The sequence below is a fragment of the Muntiacus reevesi genome, chromosome 8, assembly GCF_963930625.1.
Source record: "Muntiacus reevesi chromosome 8, mMunRee1.1, whole genome shotgun sequence".
NCBI classification, from domain to species: Eukaryota; Metazoa; Chordata; class Mammalia; order Artiodactyla; family Cervidae; genus Muntiacus; species Muntiacus reevesi.
In genome coordinates, this window is record NC_089256.1 from 60,047,493 (window position 1) to 60,071,434 (window position 23,942).

Here is a 23,942-nt window from a genome sequence, read left to right on the forward strand (position 1 = left end):
TTCAGGAAGATTGACTATCTCCACTTCATTTAGTTATTCTTTCCTAGGCTTTACCTTGTTCCTTCGTCTGGAACATATTTCTCTGTCATCTCATTTTGTATAGCTTTCTGTGATTGCAGTCTCTGTTCTGCAGGCTGCAGGGTTGTAGCTACTCCTCTTGCTTCAGCTGTCAGCCCCCTGGTGGGTGAGACTGTCCAAGAGGCTTGTTCAGGCTTTCTGATTGGAGGGTCTGGTATACCCACTGACTGGTGAGTGGAGCTGGGTCTTGTCCCTATAATGGGCAGGGCCCTGTCAAGGATTGTGTTTAGAGGCAGCTGGCATCATCAACTCAGTGGACATGAGTTTGAGCAAACTTTGGGAGATAGTGAAGGACAGGCAAGCCTGGCATGTTGCAGTCCACACGGTCACAAAGAATTGGGCACTGATTGACTGAACAAGTGCATTTAGGATGACTTTAGCAGCCTGTCTGTCTTTGGATGGGGCTGTTTTCCCCACCCTGTTGGTTGTTTTGCCTGAGCACTGGAGCCTGCAGGCTGTTGAGTGGGGCTGGGGCTTGGTGCCAAATGATGACCTCTGGGACTACTCACCTAATGACTATTCCTTGGGGCCTCTGCCACTAGTGTCCTTGCCACCCCCCTGCCTCCCCTGCTGGTGAGCCACATCCAACTCCTGCCTCCTCTGGAGACCTTCCAAAACCCACCAGTAGGTCTGTTCTGGGCTCCTATGGAGTCACTGCTTTGCTTTGGGTCCCAGGGCACCTGAAACTTTATGTGCGCCCTCCAAGAGTGGTGTCTCTGCTTCCTTCAATCCTATGGAGCTCTTGCACTCAAGCCCCCCTAGCCTGGAAAGCCAAATGCTCTGAGGCACTTCCTCCTGATTCCAGACTCCAGGCTCAGGAGCCTGACGTGGGGCTTGGAACTCTCCCTCCTGTGGAAGAAACTCTGTGAAGTATGTGTTTTTCAGTTCGTGGATTGCCTGTCCTGTTGGTATGGGATTTGATTTTATTGCAAAAGCGCCCCTCCTATTGTCTCATTGAGGCTTTCTCTTTGGAAGTAGAATATCTTTTTTTTTGATAGATTCCAAAAAATTATTTTGGCATTTTTGTCAGAGGAGGTGAGCTCAAGTTTTTCTGCTCCACCATCTTGTCCTTTTTCTGGTTTTCCCTGAAAAGAACAAAGTTTGTAACTTCTCAGTGCTGCTTCTCACCAGCTAGCCTGAGAGACAGTTAAAGCTGAAGTAGAAGATCCCTTTTTGGGGTGGTTTAATCAAGGAAAAGGGGGCACTGGACTAAAGAGTTGGGTACATTGTTTCCCCAGTAGTAGAGGTTAATGTTCAACAGGTTATACAAACCTTATCCCCATTGCAACTAAAATCAGTTCCACTATATTATTCAGGGTGCTCCAGAGAAACAGTACCAATAGGATGTGTGTGCATACAGGAAGAGATTTACTCTAGAAATCGACTCACACAATTATGAAGAATAGTGAGTCCAAAAATCTGCAGTGTGGACTGGCAGGTTGGAGACCCAGGACAGTCAGTGTTGTAGATGAAGTCCCAAACAGTCTACTTTACCTCTTGTCTAGGAAGGCTGGTCTTTCTGCTCTCTTCATGCCTCCAGCTGGTTTGGTGAGGCACACCTGCATTATGAACGGTGATCTGCTTTACCCAGAGGTTACCAATTTAAATGTTAGTCTCATCCAAAAAAACCTCCTGTGACACACATAATTTACCATCACATCCACCAAGCTGTAAAATGAATAGTTTTGTAATAAGTATATGAATATGTCTCCCCCCCACACCCCCCCCCCAATCAGGTTCATGAAAATGTTTACTGAAAAGGAAGAAAGTGTCTTCCTTTGTCACATCATTTTGTAATCCTTTGAGGTTTTATGGGAACACTATAGATTTTTTGAATTATTGGCATTAATCAGTGAACTCTTGGAGATTCTTGTTTTGAATAGAATGTGGCCTGTTTGTATTCCAGACAGAAGCAATGAAAGCCTCATTAGTCTTTGTTCGAAACCATCAAGAAGATCTCACCTGACATTTTAGGTTCGCGGTCTGTAAAGGATTCACAGGAATCCTGTTTGGTTGTTTATGGGCAACATTTAAAAAATTCCACAATTGGTATGCCTCTGGCGGGAACAGCTGGGGACCTCTTTGAGCTAGCCATCTGCACAGACAATTCTCAGGATGGCTTTATTTGCTGAGATTAGTTCAGGCACATAACAACAACTGCACCGGGATATGCTTCTTTCTTGCTGTAAGGGTGGTGTCTCTGGGAGTGTTTTTCTAGCCCCCAAAGGCATGTGACTTTGTTTCTGTACATGGGAGATATTTTTGATGGTGGTACATTTTTTTTCCCTTGTAAATTCAAGTGATAATTTGAAAAACGCATCAAACCCAGAGAAATCTTATTCAGCCTTGAAAATCTGCATTCATTATCATGTTATCAAATCTCATTGTTGTATCATAAAGCTGAACCCATGTAGACAACCTCTAGTCATAAATGACCACACACAGTGTGGGCAAATCACTGTGAAGCTTGCAGAGTGCTAAGCATGGTGCTGACTGGGAAGGTTTACTTTGCCTGCTGCTCCTACATGGTCCAGTTATGTCTAGGACGTCACATGTAATTAGGATTTCTTTTCTCAAATGGTTCTTTTCTGTTCTGCATACTTTACAGGCAGGGCCACTCTCTCCCTGTCTCTCTCCATTGTCCTCTTTGTAGGCAGTTGTATTCCAGGCTCCAGGGAAGAGCTCTACTGTACTTTGCCAGCCACAGTGTTCTGCTCTCATTCATAAAGGTACTGAATGCTACTCCCAACCTACCTTGAGAATATAACAATTATGTAAATGTTAATAGTTTGATTTTAAATTAAATCTCATTGATACTTAGAATGTGTTTTATTATTGTGACTAAGAAAAAATAAAGTTCCAGAATGCCATGTTGGTTTGTATAAATTTGAAAATGACGTTCTTTATATAATGACGTTCTTGTATAAATTTGAAAATAACATAGATGTGTTTCTTACAAAATAACCTTTAACAAAGATGTATTGTTTTACATTCAGCAAACACCTACTGAGTCCCTACTGAGCCCCTGTGCAGAGCACAGATGCTTCAAGATTGTACTTTTCTTAGATCAGGTTGACTGGTTAGCATCCTTTTCTTGTGAATTTCTGAGCATTTTATCCCCAGATCAATAGGTAAATGTGGCAGATGTCTTATACTATTTCCCTTAGCTTAACTTTAGACTGTCAGGAATACCTGTCCATTGGACTAATGGCTGCTAACAACTTACTTGGGGGGGTTTGTAGAACCCCACAGCTGTGTGCTAGCAAAATGGCAGAAACTGCCTTGGAGTCTTCATGCTCTCAGTCTCTACTTGTGCTGCCTTCCATCGGAAACGTCTTTGTTCTCAGTTTTTTTCTATTTGAAATTTTAGATATCTGTTGTCCAGTCTTACCAGACCCATCCACTACTGAGAAAGGTAGGAGACTGAGATGGTTTACTAAAATGCCAGTAAGGTCCAGGCTTGTTATAAAGAAATCAAAGGTAATGATTATCATCATCATCGTCTTATCTTCAGACAGAAAAAGGGAGGTGACTTACACAGCTTTTCTTAGCTTGTAATGACGCATAATCAGCCACCTTTCTCCTCGCTCCTCTGTCCCTCCATCAAGCTTTTCTCCCAGTGTTTTCCTGGCTGCAGAGTGCAGATATGTGATAGACACTGGCTGAGTCTCTGTGCTCTGTCAGCAGCCATCTTTTTCTTTCTGAACCTATGGCTTTCATGTTTCATTTCCCCCTCAGTCACCCATCCTTAGAAGACTCCCTCAGCCATCCCTTTTCTAATCAATTACTGTATTAAAACCAGCTCTACAGAACAGCTCCCAGTGGGTGAGTAGGATGTCTCAGACATATTTGCCCCATGAAACCCTTATTTGCCCCTGAAAGGGACTGGAAGCCTAAGAGACTTCTCAGTCTCTGCCTTTTTTGTTTGTTTGCTTTTTTTTTTTTTTTTTAAACTATGGCCTGTTATAGCCAGACTTGCCTATTGGATGTTTCTGAACTCGTCCTACAAGAGGCTCTTTCCCAACTGGAATTGTCTGTGTCTACAGATTCAAGGAGTTCCATGTGTCAGCAGAGTGGCTCTTATATGGTATCCAGTCTTCCTTGGCAAGGGAAGGGTCCTGCTCTCTCTCCAGATTGTCTGGGTGGCATTGGTGGTACGCTGGTGAACACGGCTGCCTTCCAGAATACCCAGGTGCTGGGACTGGTCTCAGTGACAAGAGAACCTCTGTTGCAGTCAGGATGTTCACTGCACTGTGCCTCAGACATCCCACACTTCGTCCACCTCTGGATTTTGCACAAAGCCTGCCACTTTGCTCCCTTTTGTCCAAGCCCTCGCTCTTCTTAAGTGTACATTCCGTGCTTCTCAGCCCTTCCACCCCTCGCTTTTCTCTGGACTCCTGCATTGTATATAATGTGAATACTTCCCGTCTTAATACTTCTTTTTCCTTTTGTGCTTGCACATGTTTGTGTGACCTGAATTGGACCCTAGGAGGGATGTATTTTACACTTCTCTTTACCCCTAGTTGTTCATGGTAGTTACTTACTAAAATACATAAAATCCTTTTGGACATGTATCTGGCCCTCACACCAGAAGATGTGACTTCAGGTAGGACTAAACATAATTTCAAAAGGGATAGAGCCTTCACCTTGTCTCTTCAGATTGACTGCTCTAACTTGGTAAATGTGGGTAAGAGCTTCTCTCTCTGTTGTTGGTTTATGGCACTTCCAGAAATGTTATTTTTAAGGCAGGCCTCACCGTATCAGCTGCCCACACTTCAGGGTGTCAGAATCGTGGTCCAGAGCAGTGTGGACTGTGGAGGTCTGTTGGTGAGGGCTCGTGCCCTGCGCCGGCTGCTGCATGATCCTTCCTCCACCTCTTCCACTCCTTCTCTCACCAGTTTGCCTTAACTCCAGATCTGAGTGTGAAACCAACCCAGAGAGGGTGGTAGCTTAGTTGCCGAAGTCTGATTTGAGCTTCAGACTAGCTTTATCTGAGCCCGTTCCATGAATGGAGCAGACAGAAATGGAAGTGAGTAGAAAGCAAGGCTGGGAAGCCTCTCAGGGGGCTTGGAGACCTGCAGGCAGCTCCTGTCTTCTGCAAGCAGCTCCAGTGGTGGAAGGTCTGCAGTGTGCCCAACACTGAGTCAGTGCTTTAGAAGGGAGAGAGCACTGACTGCTTTACTCTGAGGAAGTGAAAAGCAGGGGAGTTGAATGATTTGGCAAAGGTTGGGCAACCAGTACTAGCAGAGTTGGGATGCAAATCCAGGTGCAGTGGGCTCCCAGGACATGCCCGTGAACCCCCAGGGTCTGTCACCTTTCTAGGAACATCTCCTGGGTTTCTTCTTCTTCTGAGCCAGGAGACTTTAGTCAGATGTCATGCTTGAAAACCCACAGCAGCCTCCCTTTAGCCCCCCATCTCTTCTCTTTCCAGTCCCTCTGCACATCTTTACCAGAACGAATTCTCTGGGCCCTCTGTTGTCGTTACTGCTTGCCTTCTCAGGAATCTGCAGTGCTTCCCATTGTTACCAAAACACAGACCCTTTGGCCTTGCGTTCCAAGCCCAGTCCAGCCTCTGTCTTCCCCACGGACTTCATCCTCCTTTGCTCTCTCGGTTGGCCCTGTGAACCCACGTGCCAGCTACATGTTCTGGCTCTGGACATGGCCTGGAGCAGTCCCACTTGCTGCTCCACAGGCGCGTGTCTCTAACAGCTAGGTCCATGCCTTTCGTGAAGCCCGGAATCCTGTATCGCGGCATGGTGAAGGCCCTGCACACTTAGACCTTTGCTCAACTGGGCTAGCCCGCCAGGCTCCTCCTCTCAGTGGGATTCCCCAGGCAAGGGTACTGGAGTGGGTAGCCATCCCCTTCTCCAGGGGATCTTCCTGACCCAGGGATTGAACCTGGGTCTCTGGCATTGCAGGCAGATTCTTTATCATCTGAGCCACCAGGGAAGCCCTTATTTTTACTGTTATTTTCTCCCTGCACTTTGACTGGAAGCCACTTAAAGCATGACTGCACATTGTAAGTGATAATTGAAGTTGCTCAGTCATGTCAGACTCTTTGTGATCCCATGGACTACAGCCTATGAGGCTCCTCCATCCATGGAATTTTCCAGGCAAGAGTACTGGACTGGGTTGCCATTTCCTTCTCCAGGGGATCTTCCCGACCCAGGGATCAAACCCAGGTCTCCCGCATTGTGGGCAAATGCTTTACTGTCTGAGAAAACCAGGACAGCCCAAAGTGGAAGTGTTAAGTTGCTCAGTCATTTTGTCCAACTCTCTGAGACCCCATATTCTGTAGCCACCAGGCTTCTCTGTCCGTGGAATTCTCCAGGCAAGAATATTGGAGTGGCTTGCCATTCCCTTCTCCAGGGGATCTTTTCAACCCAGGGATTGAACCCGGGTCTCCCACATTGCATTGCAGGCAGATTCTTTACCATCTGAGCCACTAGGGAAGGTGGTAGTCAGTAAACTTTGGTTAAATAAGTAAATAAACCATGCTTTGGTGCTCTGTCTCACTAGGGTTTTCCTTTGCATTAGTATATGTTCCACCACACTAAAGGTTGCACAATTTGAAAAATGAAGAAACTAGGATCTTGCATAAATTTCTGATTGGGGACTTCAATATATTGAGCTACATATGAACTTTATTGTTCTTATAGATTGATGTACAAAAATATTGGTATATTTATTGCTAGTGGACCATGGTGGAGGAGGGTGAGGCCACAAAAAAATATTGGTTATAATAAATATTAGGTTCTTTTGCTTTTAGCTTATGATATGCTACATAACTAAGTAAATAATGCACATGGCAGAAATAGCTGGATAAGATTATTTAATATTGCTTTCAATATAATGATTGCCCTTGAGACTGAAATAAGCATTCTGTGATTCACTATATAAAATCAAAGAACCAAACTGTGGATGCAATTTCCCTTAGGCCACTCAATTTTTTTCAGTAGATTTACCTTTTTAATTATGTTTTGCCTAGGCTAATTTTAAAATTACTTTGCATTCCCTGAGAGCAGTGTTCTTCATGTGTCAAGGGGACACACATTTAACAGTCATAATACTGTCTGTAAAAGCAAAATCTCATTGCCCCCAGAGGATCTTCTTTTTTTTTTTTTTTAAAAAAAGAATCAAAATGTGCAACTGATCCTAAAAAAATAGTTTAACAAAGTATGTACAACAGCTTAAGGGGCTCTATAAATCATTTTCTACATCCCTTACCCCTACCCCCACCACCACTTTGTGTTCTAAAACCAAAAGAAACTCCTTCAAGGAAATGTATCTACCCTGCTACAAATTGGAGTATTAGCTGAAGTTAATGGTGGAGAATGACAGTATAAACTAGTAAGAGCACTAAGTAAATCTTATTAATTAAAAATGAGTATATGAGAGAATAGCATTGAAACATTTGTATTACCATATGTAAAAATAGATGACCAGTGCAAATTTGATGCATGAAGCAGGGTACCCAAAGCTGGTGCTCTGGGACAACCCAGAGGGATGGGGTGAGGAGGGAGTTGGGGGGGGCGGGTTTCAGGATGGTGGGACACATGTATACCCAAGGCTGATTCATGTCGATGTAGCAAAAACCACCACAATATTGTAGGCTGATTATCCTCCAATTAAAATAAATTAATTAATTAAAAAAATGAGTATTCTCATGAAGAAAGAACACAGGATGTCATAAGGTTTGAGTCCTGGAACTGACCTCTGACTTATTACATGAGTTTGAGAAAGTATTTAAGTCTCCCCTCCCACTTGTCCTCCCTTCCTCCCACCAGGATGAAAACATAAATCTTTTTTAGGGTCTTGTTGAGTCATTGTGGAAACAGTATGTACTACATATTATTGCTAAACACCATTGGGAAGAATAAGCAGAGAAGTTATGAACCAAGACTTTCAAAGAGTAGTGTAAGTTACTTACTTAGTGATTTTGATTGGCCTTTGGTTGAGAAATAGCTGAAAGTGTTGAACCAGGTTTCCTGAAAAGAAACATATACAGAATTTATTTTTCACTTAGTGATCACAGAAACCTATTGTGATTAGTTTCATTATTGAGAATGTGATTTCAGCTCCCTTGAAAAAGATCCCAGATAAATTAATTGGGTTATGAAGTTTATTTTTAATTCTTATATTATTTGATTTATTATTATTTTTTAAACACACCATTTATTTTGACTGTGCTGGGTCTTAGTTGCAGCACTTGGGATCTTCTGATCTTTGTTGAGACACACGAGATCTTATACTAATAGTTGAGCCTGTGGGATCCTTAGTAGCAGCGTGTGGGATCTAGCTCTCTGGCCAGGGATGGAACCCAGGCCCCTACATTGAGAGCACAGTCTTAGCCACTGGACCACCAAGGAAGTCCCTTCTTATATTATTTTTTAAAATGAGTGTTGAGTAGTGTAATGAGGTTTAGTCCTCACTTTCCTATGGGTGATTTTTGTGAGTGACTGAGTGAGTCTTTAGCAAACTAAGATTCTCCTTCACAGGAATATTTTGAGAATAAGCTTAAGAATGTGTAAGTTCTAAAGAAAGGAGTTAGGGCTCTTTGGAGAAATGGCTAATTCCATGACTGGGGCAGGGGAAGCCAGTAACTTCTTATGATGTCACAAAATGAGGAAGATGTCATAAAAATATGGGCATGTTGAAATGACACGGGGGCTAACTGAAAGGACCTTGCAAGAGCTAAGTCTGGGATAGTTTGAACAACAAAATAAGTAATAGTAGTAACGGATTACAATCCCTAGAAAAGATAAATATCTGTGAGTCCATGCTTCTATGAGTAAATAATGAATACATTTCAGTTGAATACATTTGAATAAATAAATGAGGGAGAAGGAGCAGCTCCTGCTAGGGTAGAATTCTCATTAGTAAATATAGAAGAAATGATGGAAATAGAAAATCGCTATTTGGCAGACACCACAGTAGTGACTGTTGCAGACCACATCCACCTATGTATGTATGCTAAAATTAATAGATAGAGGTATGATGAGAAGGAGGATATTTGAATAGTCTTGAAATATCTCTTAACAAGATACTTAACATTACAAAGAGAAAAGAACTAACTTCGCAGTGGGGAAGCCTAGACAAATACCGCATTTAAACAAGTGTTCCAAGTTAGCACCGTCTGTAATGAGACCTGTCCGTAGCATGTCCCCCCTGATGCAGTCCTACATAAGGAAAAGGGTGCAGCGTCACCTCAGTGACGGTGTTTCCCCCCATTGTTTTCAATTATACTTTTTTATCTTGAAAACATTAGAGATTCACATGCAGTTGTAAGAAAGATACAGAGAGAGCCCATATATCTTTTACCCCAGTGGCAACTGTAGTTGTAACACAGTTACAGCATCGTAACTGAGACCCTGACAGTGGTGTAATCAAGGTACAAGCGTTCCCATCACCACAAAGATCACTCCTGTTGCCCTTGTCTAGCTGACCTCCTTTTAAAAAATTGGGTTATTTTTCTTGGTTTTAACTTGTAAGAATTCTTCATATATTCTGCATCATACAGATTTTTATCCTCAGTTTGCTAATAGAGTAAATCATACTAATTATTATTATTTTTTTTTCATCTTTTTTTAAATTAGTTGGAGGCTAATTACTTCACAACATTTCAGTGGGTTTTGTCATACATTGACATGAATCAGTGATTATTATTTTAAATTATAGTAAAATGCACATAATATTTCCCATCATAACCATTTTTTAGTATACAGTACAGCAGTGTTAAGTACATTCATAGTGTTGTGCAACCATTGCCAACATCCATCTCCAGAATTCTTTTCATGCTGCAAAACCAGAACCATAACTATCCCCCTTAAACAGCAACTCTCCATACCTTCTTACCCCTAAGCCCCTGGAAAAGACCATTCCACTTCCTTTCTCTGTGAATTTGACTATTCTAGGTGACTCATATAACTGGAATCATAAAGTGTTTGTGTTTTTGTGACTGGCCTATTTCACTTAACATGGTGTCCTCAGGGTTCATCCACATTATGGTATGATTTTCCTTACTCTCTGAGGCTGAATAGCACTGCATTTTATGCATATACCATATATCTTGTTTACCCAGCCGTCCATCGATGCACCCTCAGGTGGCTTCCACCTCTTTTGGTTATTGCAAATAACACTGCTAGGAGCATGGTGCAGATGACTCTTCCAGACTCTGCTTTCAGTTCTTTTGGGTGTGTACTCAGAGGTGGAATGTTGAGTCACCATTGGAATCTAGATTCTTTTCTCTCTCTACTTTTCTCTTCTCCAAGCCCTGACTGTCTTTGAGTATCTTTCCTTTTAGGGATTTAAGTTTTAAAAGTTTGAATCCATTTTTTTTCTTTAAATATAACACACTAAACCGTTCATTAAGACACTTGTTCAGAGAATACAGTAGTTATTGAATTTCCTGGCTAAGTGGCCAGAAACCCCTTCTCTGCCCACGTTTTTGCATCTGTACCCCCAACATCGCCAGATAAAAGGCTGTCATTCCAGCTCTGAATAAGCACATTTAGTAGGTGTAACTCGTAAAAGAAAATGTTATCTGGAATGCAGCATACACCTTTCTCTCCAAGCTGCGTTTCTCTTACTTTTACTACACTTCAAGACTGAAAATGGTACTTTGGAGGAGAGAGGATTAGACAGAGTAACAGGTAGAAGAAACGAGGAACAAAAAAAGGCAAACTATGAAGAAACACAAAGGAGGGTATGGGGCAGAGGTGGCAAGGAGGATTACGTGAGTGTAGGAGAGGCCGGGCAGACAAGGCCGGGGTCAGGCTCCAGGGTGCCCTCCACCTTTGGATGAGGCAGAGCCCCAGGCCTCCTGGGTCTTGAGATCATCTTATGCCGGAACAAGTGGGTGACTAACCCAGAGGCCACTTGGGCCAGAATGTGTTTATTCAGCATCTGCAACAAGCATTGCTTGAGCATCTGCCATCCGCAGCCTCCTGAGCTCAGTCACCACCAGGCTACCAGCCAAGGAGTGAGGAGACCAAACCGCCGTTTCAGGTGTTGTGTTCACCACTCTGGGGACAGTAGGCCCTTCAATTCTCCCAGTCCCTTCTCTGTCTCCTGCCCAGCCTCATCCTTCTCTAATCCTGGGGCTGGCGGATCAGAGGTGAGGCTTGAAGGTCTGCCTTTTTGCTCTCTCTGCTTAGAGGCAGAGGTCCTGCCGTAACAAACTGTTAGGTCTTGCCTGACTTGAACTTTGCCTGACAAGGAGTAATGCTCTCCTTTACAGATAACAGTATTGAAGATTCCTGATGTATTTAAAACAGTTTCCCAAGCAAGCATGACGGTTCTTCTTGCTTGTACTTTTGGTAACCGTAGGATTTGTGTGAAATATATCCAGGCTTGGAAGCAGACCTGGGACCCCAAAGGCTTAACAATTTTACCCCCAAATTAATTTTTTTTGTTTGTTAGTTTTTTGGCTACACTATGCAGCATGCAGGATCTAGTTCCCTGACCAGGGACTGAACTCAGACCCTTGGCAGTGAGAGCAAGGAGTCCTAACCACTGGATCTTCAGAGAAGTTACCTTACTCCAGAATGAAACCCATTGTATTTTTAGAATAATGTAATCACAAAGAAGTTGTGGCATCTAAGCCTACTTTTGTGTATAGGAGCCAAGAAACAGAGGTAAAAAATACAGGCAGGCTTGATTGATCTTAATGCATGAACCAAGAAACAGAGGTAAAAAATATAGGCAGGCTTGATTGACCTTAATACAACATTGATGTTGTACTGTCTCGGGCACAGTTTGCTGCTTACATGTCTGATCTAACGTTTCTCTTCAAAAATCTAAGGTAGTTTTCCTTACAAATGTGATGCCTATTCTAGAACTTTCAATTTGACCAAGACCTGAAACAAATGGGAGCAGAGCACAGCGAGTGATTTGCCTACAAAGAGATGATCATGAGAAGGTCATAAACCAGCAGTTCTCAACAAGGGTTATTTTGCTTCCAGGAGCATGTAACAACAGCTGGAGACATTTTTGATGTCAGACCTGGGAGGAGGTTCTATTGGCATCTAGTGGGTAGAGGCCAAGGATGCTGCCAAACATCCTCCAGTGCAAGGGGCAGCCCTTCAACAAAGGATTATCTGGTCCAAAATGGTGACAGCACGGAGGTTAAAAACAGTCATAAGTATACGTGGAAGGTACCATATGGATTGATTGATGAATCAGTTACACTAGGAATAAACCATATGGATTGATTGATGAATCAGTTACACTAGGAATAAACCCAGGGTGGTGCCCACATTTGTGGCTTTAGTCTCTAGGACTTTTAGTACTTTTTTCTTCCAGATTTATATTTTTAAATCATATTTTGTTGTTGTTCAGTCACTCAGTCCTTGTCTGACTCTGTGACCCAAAGGACTGCAGCACACCAGATTTCCCTGTTCTTCACTATTTCCTGGAGTTTGCTGAAACTCATGTCCACTGAGTCAGTGATGCCATCCAACCATCTCAGCCTCTGTTGCCCTCTTCTTTTCCTGCCCTCAGTCTTGCCCAGCATCAGGTCTTTTCAAGTGAGTCGGCTCTTCACATCAAGTGGCCAAAGTATTGGAGCATCAGCTTCAGCATCAATCCTTCCAATGAATATTCAGGGGTGATTTCTTTAGGATTCACTGGTATGATCTCCTTGCTGCCCAAGGGACTCTCAAGAGTCTTCTCCAACACCATAGTTAGAAAGCATCAATTCTTTGGTGATAAGCCTTCTTTCTGGTCCAGTCTTACATCCATACATGACTACTGGAAAAACCGTAACTTTGATTATACAGATGTTTATTGGCCAAGTGATGTCTCAGCTTTTTAATACACTGTCTAGGTTTGTCATAGTTTTTCTTCCAAGGAGCAAGCATCTTTACCTTCATGGCTACAGTCACTGTCCACAGTGATTTTGGAGCCCAAGAAAATAAAATCTGCTAGTGTTTCCATTTTTCCCCATCTATTTGCCGTGAAGTGATGGGACAAGATGCGATGATCTTAGTCTTTTGAATGTTGAGTTTTAAGTCAGATTTTTCACTCTGCTATTTCAACTTCATCGAGGGGCACTTTAGTTCCTCTTTTCTTTCTGCCATTAGGGTGGTGTCATGTGCATATCTGAGATTGTTGATTTTTCTCCTGGCAGTCTTTTGATTCCAGCTTGAGCATCATCCAGCCTGGTATTTCACATGATGTACTTTGCATATAAGTTATATGAGCAGGTGACAATATACAGCCTCGACAGACTCCTTTACCAATTTTGAACCAGTCCATTGTTCCATGTCCAGTTCTAACTGTTACTCTTGACCTACATACAGGTTTCTCAAGAGACAGGTGAAGTGGTCTAGGATTCCCATCTCTTTAAGAATTGTCCACAATTTGTTGTGATACACACAGACCAAGACTTTAGCACAGTCATTGAAGCAGAAGTAGATGTTTTTTAGAATTCTCTTGCTTTTCCTACGGTCCAGTGGATGTTGGCAATTTGATCTCTGGTTCTTCTCCCTCTTCTAAATCTAGCTTGTATATCTGGAAGTGCTTGGTTCATGTACTGTTGAAGCCTAGCTTGAAAAATTTTGAGCATTATCTTGTTAGCATGTGAAATGAGCGCAATTGTGCAGTAATTTGAACATTCTTTGGCATTGCCCTTTTTTGAGATTGGAATGAAAACTGACCTTTTCCAATCCTGTGGCCACTGTTGAATTCCCAGTTTGCTGGCATATTGAATGCAGCAGTTTCACAGCATCATCTTTTAGGATTTGAAATAGCTCAACTGGAATTCCATCACCTGCACTAGCTTTGTTTGTTGTAATGCTTCCTAAGGCCCACGTGACTTCACACTACAGGATATCTGGCTCTAGGTGATTGACCACACCATTGTGATTATTGGGGTCATTAGATCTTTTTTGTACAGTTTTTCTGTGTGTTCTTCCCACCTCTTAATCTCCTCTGCTTCTGTTAGGTCTATACCGTTTCTGTCCTTTATTGTGCCCATCTTTGCATGAAATGTTCCCTTGGTATCTCTGAGTTTCTTGAAGAGATCTCTAGTCTTTTCCATTCTATTGTTTTCCTCTATTTCTTTGCATTGTTCACTTAGGAAGGCTTTCTTATCTCTTCCTTGCTATTCTTTGGAACTCTGCATTCTGATGGGTATATCTTTCCTTTTCTCCTTTTGCCTTTAGCTTCTCTTCTTTTCTCAGTTATTTGTAAGGCCTCCTCAGACAACCATTTTGCCTTACATTTCTTTTTCTTGGGGATAGTTTTGATCACCGCCTTCTGTATGGTGTTACAAACTTCTGTCCATAGTTTTTCAGGCACTGTATCAGATCTAATCCCTTGAATCTATTTGTCACTTCCACTGTATAATCATAAGGGATTAGATTTAGGTCATACCTTAATCAGTTAGTTCATTCATTCAGTCCTGTCCGACTCTTTGCTACCTCATGGACTGCAGCACTCCAGGCTTCCCGGTCCATTACCAACTCCCAGAGCTTGCTCAAACTCACCTCCATCGAGTCAGTGATGCCATCCAACCGTCTCATCCTGTCGTCCCCTTCTCCCCTGCCTTCACTCTTTCCCACCATTTGGGTCTTTTCTAATAAGTCATTTCTTTGTATCAGGTGGCCAAAGTATTGGAGCTTCAGCTTCAGCATCAGTCCTTCCAGTGAATATTCAGGACTAATTTCCTTAGGATTGAGTGGTTTGATCTCTTTGCAGTCCAAGGGACCCTCAAGAGTCTTCTCCAATACCACAGTTCAAAAGCATCAGTTCTTTGGCACTCAGCTTTCTTTATGGTCCCATTCTCACATCTATACTTGACTTCTTGAAAAACCATAGCTTGGACTAGACAGACCTTTGTCAGGAAAGTTAATATCTCTGCTTTTTAGTATGTTGTCTAGGTTGGTCATAACTTTTCTTCCAAGAAAAAAGTGTCTTTTAATTTTATGACTACAGTCACCATCTGCAGTTATTTTGGAGCCCAAGAAAATAAAATCTGTCACTGTTTCCATTGTTTCCCCATATTTACCATGATGTGATGGAACCGGATGCCATGATCTTAGTTTTTTGAATGTTGAGTTTAAGCCAGCTTTTTCACTCTGCTCTTTTACTTTCATCAAGAGAGTCTTTAGTTCCTCTTCACTTTCTGGCATTAGGGTGGTGTCATCTGCATATCTGAGGTTATTGATATTTCTCCCGGCAATCTTGATCCCAGCTTGTGCTTCATCCAGCGCGGCATTTCGCATGATGTAATCTGTGTGTAAGTTAAAAATCCTTCTGCCCTGTGATAGATAAGGATAAGAAGCTTGTGGAACCTTTCTGATAGGAGGGACTGGCTATACCTGAATGGCCTAGTGGTTTTCCCTACTTTCTTCAAGTTGTCTGAATTTTGCAATAAGGAGTTCATGATCTGAGCCACAGTCAGCTCCAGGTTTTGTTTTTACTCACTGTATACTGCTTCTCCACCTTCAGCTGCAAAGAATATCAATCTGATTTCAGTATGACCATCTGGTGATGTCTATGTGTAGAGTCCGTCTCTTGTGTTGTTGGAAGAGGGTGTTTGCTAAGACCAGTGCATTCTCTTGGCAAAACTCTGTTAGTCTTTGCCCTGACTCATTTTGTACTCCAAGGCCAAACTTGTGTTTACTCCAGTTATCTCTTAACTTCCTAGTTTTGCAATCCCAGTTCCCTGTGATGAATTTGACATTTTTTTGGGTGATAGTTCTAGAAAGTCTTATAGGTCTTCATAGTAGTGTTCAACTTAAGCTTGTTCAGCATTAGTGTTCAGGGCATAGACTAGGATTACTGTAATATTGAATGGTTTGGCTTGGAAACTTAGATCATTCATTCTGTCATTTTTGAGATGGCACCAAAGAACTGCATTTCAGACTCTCTTTTAACTATGAGGGCTGCTCCATTTCTTCTAAGTGATTCTTGCCCACTCGTAGATAGAATTGTTTAGTCGCTAAGTCATGTCTGATTCTTTTTCGACCCCCTGGACTGTATGTAGCTCACCAGGCTCCTCTGTTCATGGGATTTTCCAAGCAAGCATATTGGAGTGGGTTACCATTTCCTTCTCCAGGGGAGTAGATACAATGGTCATCTGAATTAAATTCTCCCATTTCTGTCTATTTTAGTTCACTGATTCCTAGAGTGTCAGTATTCACTGTTGCCATCTCCTCTTTGACCACTTCCAATTTACTTGATTTATGGATCTGACATTCCAGATTTCAGCGCAACATTGTTCTTTACAGCCTCAGACTTTACTTTCGCCACCGAACACATCCAAGATTGCCATTGTTTCTTCTTTGGCTCAGCCTCTTCATTCCTTTTGGAGCTATTTCTCCACTCTTCTCCAGTAGCATACTACACCAGCTGATCTGGGGGGTTCGTCTTTCAGTGTCATATCATTTTGTCCTTTCATACTGTTCATGGAGTTCTCAAGGCAAGAATGCTGAAGTGGCTTGCCCTTCTCCAGTGAGCCACATTTTCTCAGAACTCTCCACCATGACCCGTCTGTTCTGGGTGGTCCTACATGGCATGACTCATAGTTTCATTAAGTTAAACAAAGCTGTCATCCATTTGATCGTTTTGGTTAGGCTTACAGACTAGGTAATTGTCATCTCTATTTTCGTAACACTTTATACAGAGATGGCTTTGTTAACTATTGAGTGAAGAAAATGAGGAAAGAGACAGTAGGAACAGATCCAGTTAGGTTTCACTTCCACATAAATTCTGTGAAAAACACTCGAGGGTTCAGAGCAGAAGGAAGGTTTGGGGCTAAGCTTCTTGATTTTTTGTAGGTCACTGTTTGCATCTGCCTGTGCCTTTACTTCTGCTTGGCTGAGGTTGTGCCTGTGAAGCTGGCATTAGGGAGAACATCTCCTGTTTAGGTCACTAATGAGCTTTGGGTTTTAAAAGAGATCGTTTCATACTCTGTACCTTACCCCAGCCACTGAGGGTGACAGGACAATCCTATAGGCTGTTATCTATTAAATATGTGTGTGTATGTATTCTGATTTACATTTAGAAACCTGAAGAATGAAAGTCTTCCATAATCCTGCTAATAAATTTTAAATGTCTATTGTTGCTTACTTGCTAAGTTCTGTTTAACTTTTTATGACCCCTTGGACTGAAGCCCACTGGGCACCTCTGTCCATGAGATTTCCCATGCAAGAATAATGGAGTGGGTTGCCATTTCCTTCTCCAGGGCATCTGTCTTCCCTATCCCAGGGATCGAACTGGAGTCTTCTGCATTGGCAGGTGGATTCTTTACTGGTGAGCCACCGGGGAAGCCCGTTTAAGTTTCTATATTAGCATCTAATCACTAAAGATAAAATGGAATTATAATTTTATGGTGTATTATACTATTTTACACCATAAAATAAGACTGATGCTGAAGCTGAAACTCCAGTACTTTGGCCACCTGATGCAAAGAGCCGACTCATTAGAAAAGACCCTGATGCTCAGAAAGATTGAGGGCAGGAGGAGAAGGGGGATGACAGAGTATGAGATGGTTGGATGGTATCACCGACTCAATGGACATGAGTTTGAGCAAACTCCAGGAGGTGGTTAAGGACAGGGAAGCCTGGCATGCTGCAGTCCATGGGGTCGCAAAGAGTTGAGCATACCTGAATAACAACAACAATACTATTTTACAGTGTGTTTTTACCATATTATATTGTAAACGTTCTTTATTCTGGTATGATGGTTAAATCATTTCAAGATGCCTATAAAATAAGGATGATAGTATCCACCCACCTATTCCAGAGACTTAAATATAAAATTAAGATTTGTAAAGTGTGTTGAGTTTTTAGATGGAAACACCATGATGTTTATGTACCATGCTGAATTTTTGATTGATTATAACCATGTTGATTCTATCTTTAGTTTCTTTGGGGATGGTTTTGAAATATTTTTAAAAACATTCTGAGTCCTCAGAGAGAAACCATTATGGCTTCCTTACCCTAGCACGTGTAGCACCCTGAGATTTCAGCTGCCTTTCTGTGTCCCCTATAGGCAAGTACGTGTATCAGCCGATGACCCCTGTGGAACAGCTTCCCAGCACTGAGATTCCTGCAAAGCCTCGGGAGCCTGCGAACACCATTCAGATTTCGGTCTCCCTCACTGAACACTTTCTGAAATTCGCATCTGTTTTCCAGCCCCCTCTCCCCCCTGACTCGCCAAGGTACTGTATGATCTCAGACCTCTTTATTGACAACTATCAGGTTAAATGTATTAATGGGAAGATGTGTTACGTGCAGAAGCAGCCGGCACCACATTCCCACAAAATGAGCCCCGAGGAGGTCTCTGCACATGATGCCTTTATTTCAAAAGAGAGCAACACACCAAAAATAGATCACTGCTCTTCTCCCTCAAGTTCCGAGGACTCTGGGATCAACGCGATCGGGGCTCACTATGTGGAGTCGTGTGATGAGGACACAGAAGAAGGAGCAGAACTGAGTTCGGAGGAAGATTACAGTCCAGAGAGCAGCTGGGAGCCAGATGAGTGCACCCTCCTTTCCCCCTCGCAGTCTGATCTGGAAGTGATTGAAACAATAGAAACCACCGTGTGAGGGTCCAGGCGGGAAGCCTCGTCCTCTGATCCGTGCTGAGCTTTTGTACTTTAGTCTGATGGATCCTTTTTCCAGTGCAGTCAGTGTTTTCTACCCCTCTGTAACAACCAGAGCAGTTCAGTGGTCTGCTGATTTAGCTTCACTTTTAAATTCGTCTTATAACTAAGACATTCTTTTGTTATAAATGGTTTTCTTTTCTGTCTTCACTTCCTTTCTGTGTAGCATCTGGCGTCATGAATTGTGACCCAGCCTTAATTTCACTGGGAACTTTGAAAGCGATGAAGCGATGATCACAGAGCATCATGGATCAGGTTGAGGAGATACCCAGAGTGAAGGAGACACTGTTCTAAAAATAGCCAGTTCTTCGCAGAACAACTCTCTGGCAGCCCTTTTGGCATGCTGATGAGCACCGCTCCCCTGCTAGTCCCAGGTGGAGAATTGGTTCACGTGACCTGTTCAGGCTGTGCTCTGGCGCAGGCCATTCTGTCCTTCCCTCATCTCCCTACCACCTGCCCTGGCTCTGGGCCAGTGTTGCCATAGCTTCCTGGAGGCCAGCTCAGCCCCCAGTTAAGGCAGTGTCTGCACCACCAGTCCTCCATGACCTGGCGCTGGGCTAGACCTTGCTCCAGAATAGATGACATCATCTGTTTCATGCTCAGTCCAGCTTAGGTTGAGTGCCTATCCCCCCTCCAGGGTGCTGTGTGGATACAGAATGAATAAGGCCTGACTCCCAGCAGGAAGGGACCATAGTCCACTTGGGGAGGTAATCCATGCAGGTGAGGGGACCTAGACTGCCCCGGGAACCCAGGGGAGGCAGAGATGCACTTGGCTTGGGCTAGCTGGAGAAGGAGTAGCATTGAGCTGGCCTCAGGGGTGGCTTCCTCAACATTTCCCTGCTTTTTAAAATTGTTCAAATATGCGGGAAACTTTTAGGAAGTCATATAGGTATTATATTTAGGAGGCAGCCACATCTGATGTCTTAAGGAAAAATATCAATAATAGTTTTAGTTAGCATGGAAATGCTAAAGACAGCAGTCCTTTAGGGATTAGGAATGAATCTAATAGGTTTGATTAACTCTGCTTCATTTGGTTGTATGAAGCATTAGAATGGCTTAGGTGAGAAATGGATTAGAATTCAGTATGATGCATGGATTTTTTATGCCAATGCAAAAACAGTTGAAATAGTTCGCTGCTAAGTCAGGAGAAAATATTTTGTGTAATATTCATTCCCTTTACTACAGTAATATTCATGAACTGTTGTAAATGTTCTCTTTTCTTATACACATAAAATAGTGACTGATTCTTTCTTATTTAGCTCTCTTCAGAATTTTGCTCCTAATCTCCATTTATAACAGGTATTCTTGTGTGAGTTGGTTATCTGCCATTTCTCCAAATGTACTGTCTGTGAGGCATTGTTAAGAATCCAGGAAATTTGAAATACGGCCGCATGAAACTAAACTATCCAAGTTGGAGACAGAGAATCACTTCCTGTACCCTGACTCTCCATGAGCGTGCTCTCATGGCATCATCGTGTGCTCTGTTGGCATTACGATGCAACTCTTCTGTGTCACGTTAGTTCCTATTTTGAGAAACAAGAAGAGGCCTGTTGTGTCCTTTCCTGAAGCCTCCACTTGGCATCCCGCACAAATCTCTCCGGGCAGAACCTGCTTTCCTAGCTGTATGTGCAGTCCACGTGACTGGCTAGAACATTTTGTTAGGTTCAGGCGCCCTAAACATCCTTAGGGTTTAGGAAGCAGAGTGCGCGTATTTCTTTGAAAGCAGTGTTACTTAACACTTTGTGTGCTAGGTGAGAATGCAGCCAGCATAAAGTTTCCACTTACTGAAACATAAAGACTCAACACATCAACCGAGAAGGTGCTGTCCAGAGCTCCAGGGCCAGCGGGGCCCAGGAGGGGGCGACAGAGGCAGGTGTGGGGAGAAAGGCTTAGGGACAAAGAGCTGATGAGCCCTGCTCTGGGCTCTCTCAGTGCTGCCCGGACTGACTGGCCAGCTGCAACCAGGGTCCTGTCTGCACCTAGCCGTGGTGAGCTCATTTCATCCCTGGACAGGAATACGAGGCTCTCTTTGTACTGTTCTATCAGTTCTCTCCTCCATCTGTTAATGTGTTGATAGCTGGGGTCAACCACCAGGTCTCCAAAGCCATGGGAATCCATGGGCTCAGGGCCACACTTCTGAGGCTGGCTGTGCCAGGGTTGGGCCCTTCTTAGTAATATCTATGACTTTTGCCTAGGTTCCTGTTTTTAAAAACTCCTGAACTGCCATTCAGATTAGCCAGGATTTTAATGGAATTTTTGGATTTAACACTAGTTGATAATCACTTTAAATACTCTTACAAACTCTTTATAATTAAAAACTCAACTAAGATTCACTTACTACTATCAGTTTTATAGAATTGGAGACATCCCATTGGATTCTAAATATCAAATACTCCTGGATCTCAAAATAGCCTTTTCTAAGTAAGCACAAGCAAGGATTTTTTTGTCCTATCACTGTTAATAATTATCTGAAAATCATATATGATTGAACCAGAATTGTTTCTTTATGCTTGCATTCCAAAAACAACTGATAAGGGTATAAAAATATGTAGTTTCAACTTAAATTCTAGGCCTATTCTGTTCTATATTATATGAAAGAATTTCTCTGTAATCCTGATACTACATTATGCATTTGTATAAGCATATTTATAGGCACTTTAGAAAATGTTTAGACTGCAGTGTGTATTATAGACATTGAACACAGTTATGTTAAATAGGTTTTTGATTAATACTTGTACACTGAGAGATATGAAAGCTTTATCACTTGGACCTTTGCTTACTTGGGGCAAAGAGTTGGGATGTGTGAATGGAAAAACTGCTGTCTCAGGCTTTTGTCAAAAACTGACACCATTCCCACTTTTTGAAAGTTGGTGTAAAAGCTATTAGGTAGAAGATACGAAATAAGTACTGTGTGGAGTTTAGCTTTCTGATCTAACCAAGATTTCTTTTAGCATTTTCAAGTTTCACATGTGTTCATGACTTTTCTGAGAAATAACAAAGCAATTAAAATGTTTTTGTGGTTATAACTATTTGGTACATTAACAATGGAAGCTTTACAATAAAAAAATCTAGGTATATTCAAGATTTGAAATGCAAATCTGAGAAAAACCTCTGTAGAAAAACTGCTGCATTCCTGGAAGGGGACGACCTGTAGTTCAAAGTAATATAGTACAAATACAATCAGCAGAACCAGAACAAAACCATAAAGTTGTTTCCCTGAAGTACCTTTTTGGATTTGAGCTAGGATTTGATTTTATCTTGAGAGTGGTGGTTTTATTTCTTAATCTCTGCTTTCTGGCTTGTTTGAACCATCGTAGTTCCTTTGATCATAACCTCCTTTTATGCAGATATCTCTACTTAGGCAGTAGGATGCAACCAGGTAATTTAGAAAGCTGTCAAAATATCCAGATATTTTTGGTGGTATAAATACTTTTAGGCAAGGGGGGAAATAGCACAATTAAAAAAATATTTATACTGTCAACACTTTTATTATTCCATCTAACTTGCAAAATTTTGTTGACATGTTTTGGATTTTTACACAAGGAAAACGAAGCTTTCTTGGGTTTTTGCCCCTACCCCCCACTCCAGGGGAGCCAGCACAGCCAACACCGGCTGTTTCGGGCTCTTGTGTGCTTGTGTCTCTTCCGCTGAGGAGGGAGAAAGCAGTGGGCGTGCTGTGCTCCCGGTCAGTGCTGTCAGTGTTTCTCACGTTCAGCCGTGAGTACGAGGGCACTCAGAACCAACTGGGGAATAATTCACCTTTAGAAGACTTCTGTGTCACTGCTCCCTTTCAGTGTCATGGGTAATTGAGAGTTGGCTGTGCTGGGAAAGAGCTGCATCTCTGGTCGAGCTTTGGGTTCTTTCTGTTCAGATTGAAGTGCCCTCTTCACAGGCTGGATAAGTCCAAAAGCAAGTCATCACTAGCGGTTTTCATGCTGAGCTTCCGTACCATGGTGTCCATATGTACTTCTAAGGATGTTTGTACCTTGTAATATTCACTTACTGTGTGATTTTTAAAACCTGTCTGTTTTCAAGTTTTAAGCACAATGTTGATTCTTCTCTAATTTCCTAAAATTACATTGTTTTCCTACAAACAGCTCAATTTTCCTCTCTGTATAATACTTTAGGAGAATACTACCTTGTAAAATAAACGTGATCTTTTTCTTTTATACCAGCACAAATACGCTCTTTTGAATTTTGGAATATTCTTCCTCCCCACCCCACCCCTGCCTTTGGAGAGGTTCTGTCTGATTTAGATAGTAACGCAATGTGAGCTAAATGAAAAACAAAAAAACCTCATTTGCAAACTGTGAAACGTTTATATCAGTGCTTACTTTGTGCTAGGAAATAAGTTGTTTACATCATTATTCCATTTAAATTTTACAGAAACTTATTGCGGATAGTTATTATTACGTACCCTATACACTCACAGTCACCACTTGGTAACTCCCAGAACCCTTCAAGTAACTGTTTTGTTGGCTGCATGAGGTTTACACAAATAATTACGTTCCCTCACAAACAGGGTTTATTCCACACAGAACTGCACCGTGTCTTCAGCTCACATGTCCCACGTACGGTGGCTCTGACTGCAGGCGGGCAGCCAGGCGGCCGCTGCCCTGCTGAGCCTCGGGGCCGGGTCCCTTGGTCACCAAGACTCAGTCTGGCAAGTCCAAGAGCTTGAATTACCAAGAGCAGAGCAGCTTTGGGGTTGGCTTGTATTGAGTAACCTCATGGGGAGTGCTAAATAAATTTGTTCATCAGTAATAAAAGTAATACCATTGTTCATAGTACTAATGATACAGCTGCCTTCCCGCTTCCTGAGTTATCCCCACAGCAGCCCTCCGGGAGATATTGCAGCATCCTTATCTCACACCAGGAAAAGGCCTCAGGAAGTAAACATTTGCCCAAAGTGGCTCAGCCTGCAAGTAAGTGGGACTTGGGGTTTGAACCCAGTCACCTTGGCCGTGGAGCCCATGTGCTGGGCCCTTTGCCTCCTCCTGTAGCCCTTCCCACTTTCAGGACCTTGGGGGCTGAGCCAGGAGGCAGACCGTGGGCGAGCCGCAGGGCACAGGGTCCCCTTTCTGTCCCTGACCCAGCGGACACCTTCCCCTTCCTCATCCAGACGCTGCCAGGCTTCTCCCTCCCTCCCGCTGTTCTGAGCCCCCCACCCCAGCACACACACACACACCCATGCACAAACGCACACACGCAATCTTTCTGTAGACATCTCAGTGCTTGGACTTGGCCATTG

At 42.7% G+C, this 23,942-nt stretch overlaps 1 protein-coding gene across 1 annotated transcript in view; it reads left to right on the plus strand.

The window, feature by feature from the left end:
* The window catches only part of C8H3orf70 (chromosome 8 C3orf70 homolog), a 113,235-nt gene extending 90,363 nt beyond the window's left edge, over positions 1-22,872 (plus strand). Inside the window, exon 2 of the mRNA XM_065943053.1 lies at positions 18,079-22,872. Within this exon, the coding sequence (XP_065799125.1) occupies positions 18,079-18,635 (557 nt within the window). The 3' untranslated portion in view covers positions 18,636-22,872. The remainder of the gene's footprint in view (positions 1-18,078) is intronic.
* Positions 22,873-23,942: the final 1,070 nt, after the last annotated feature.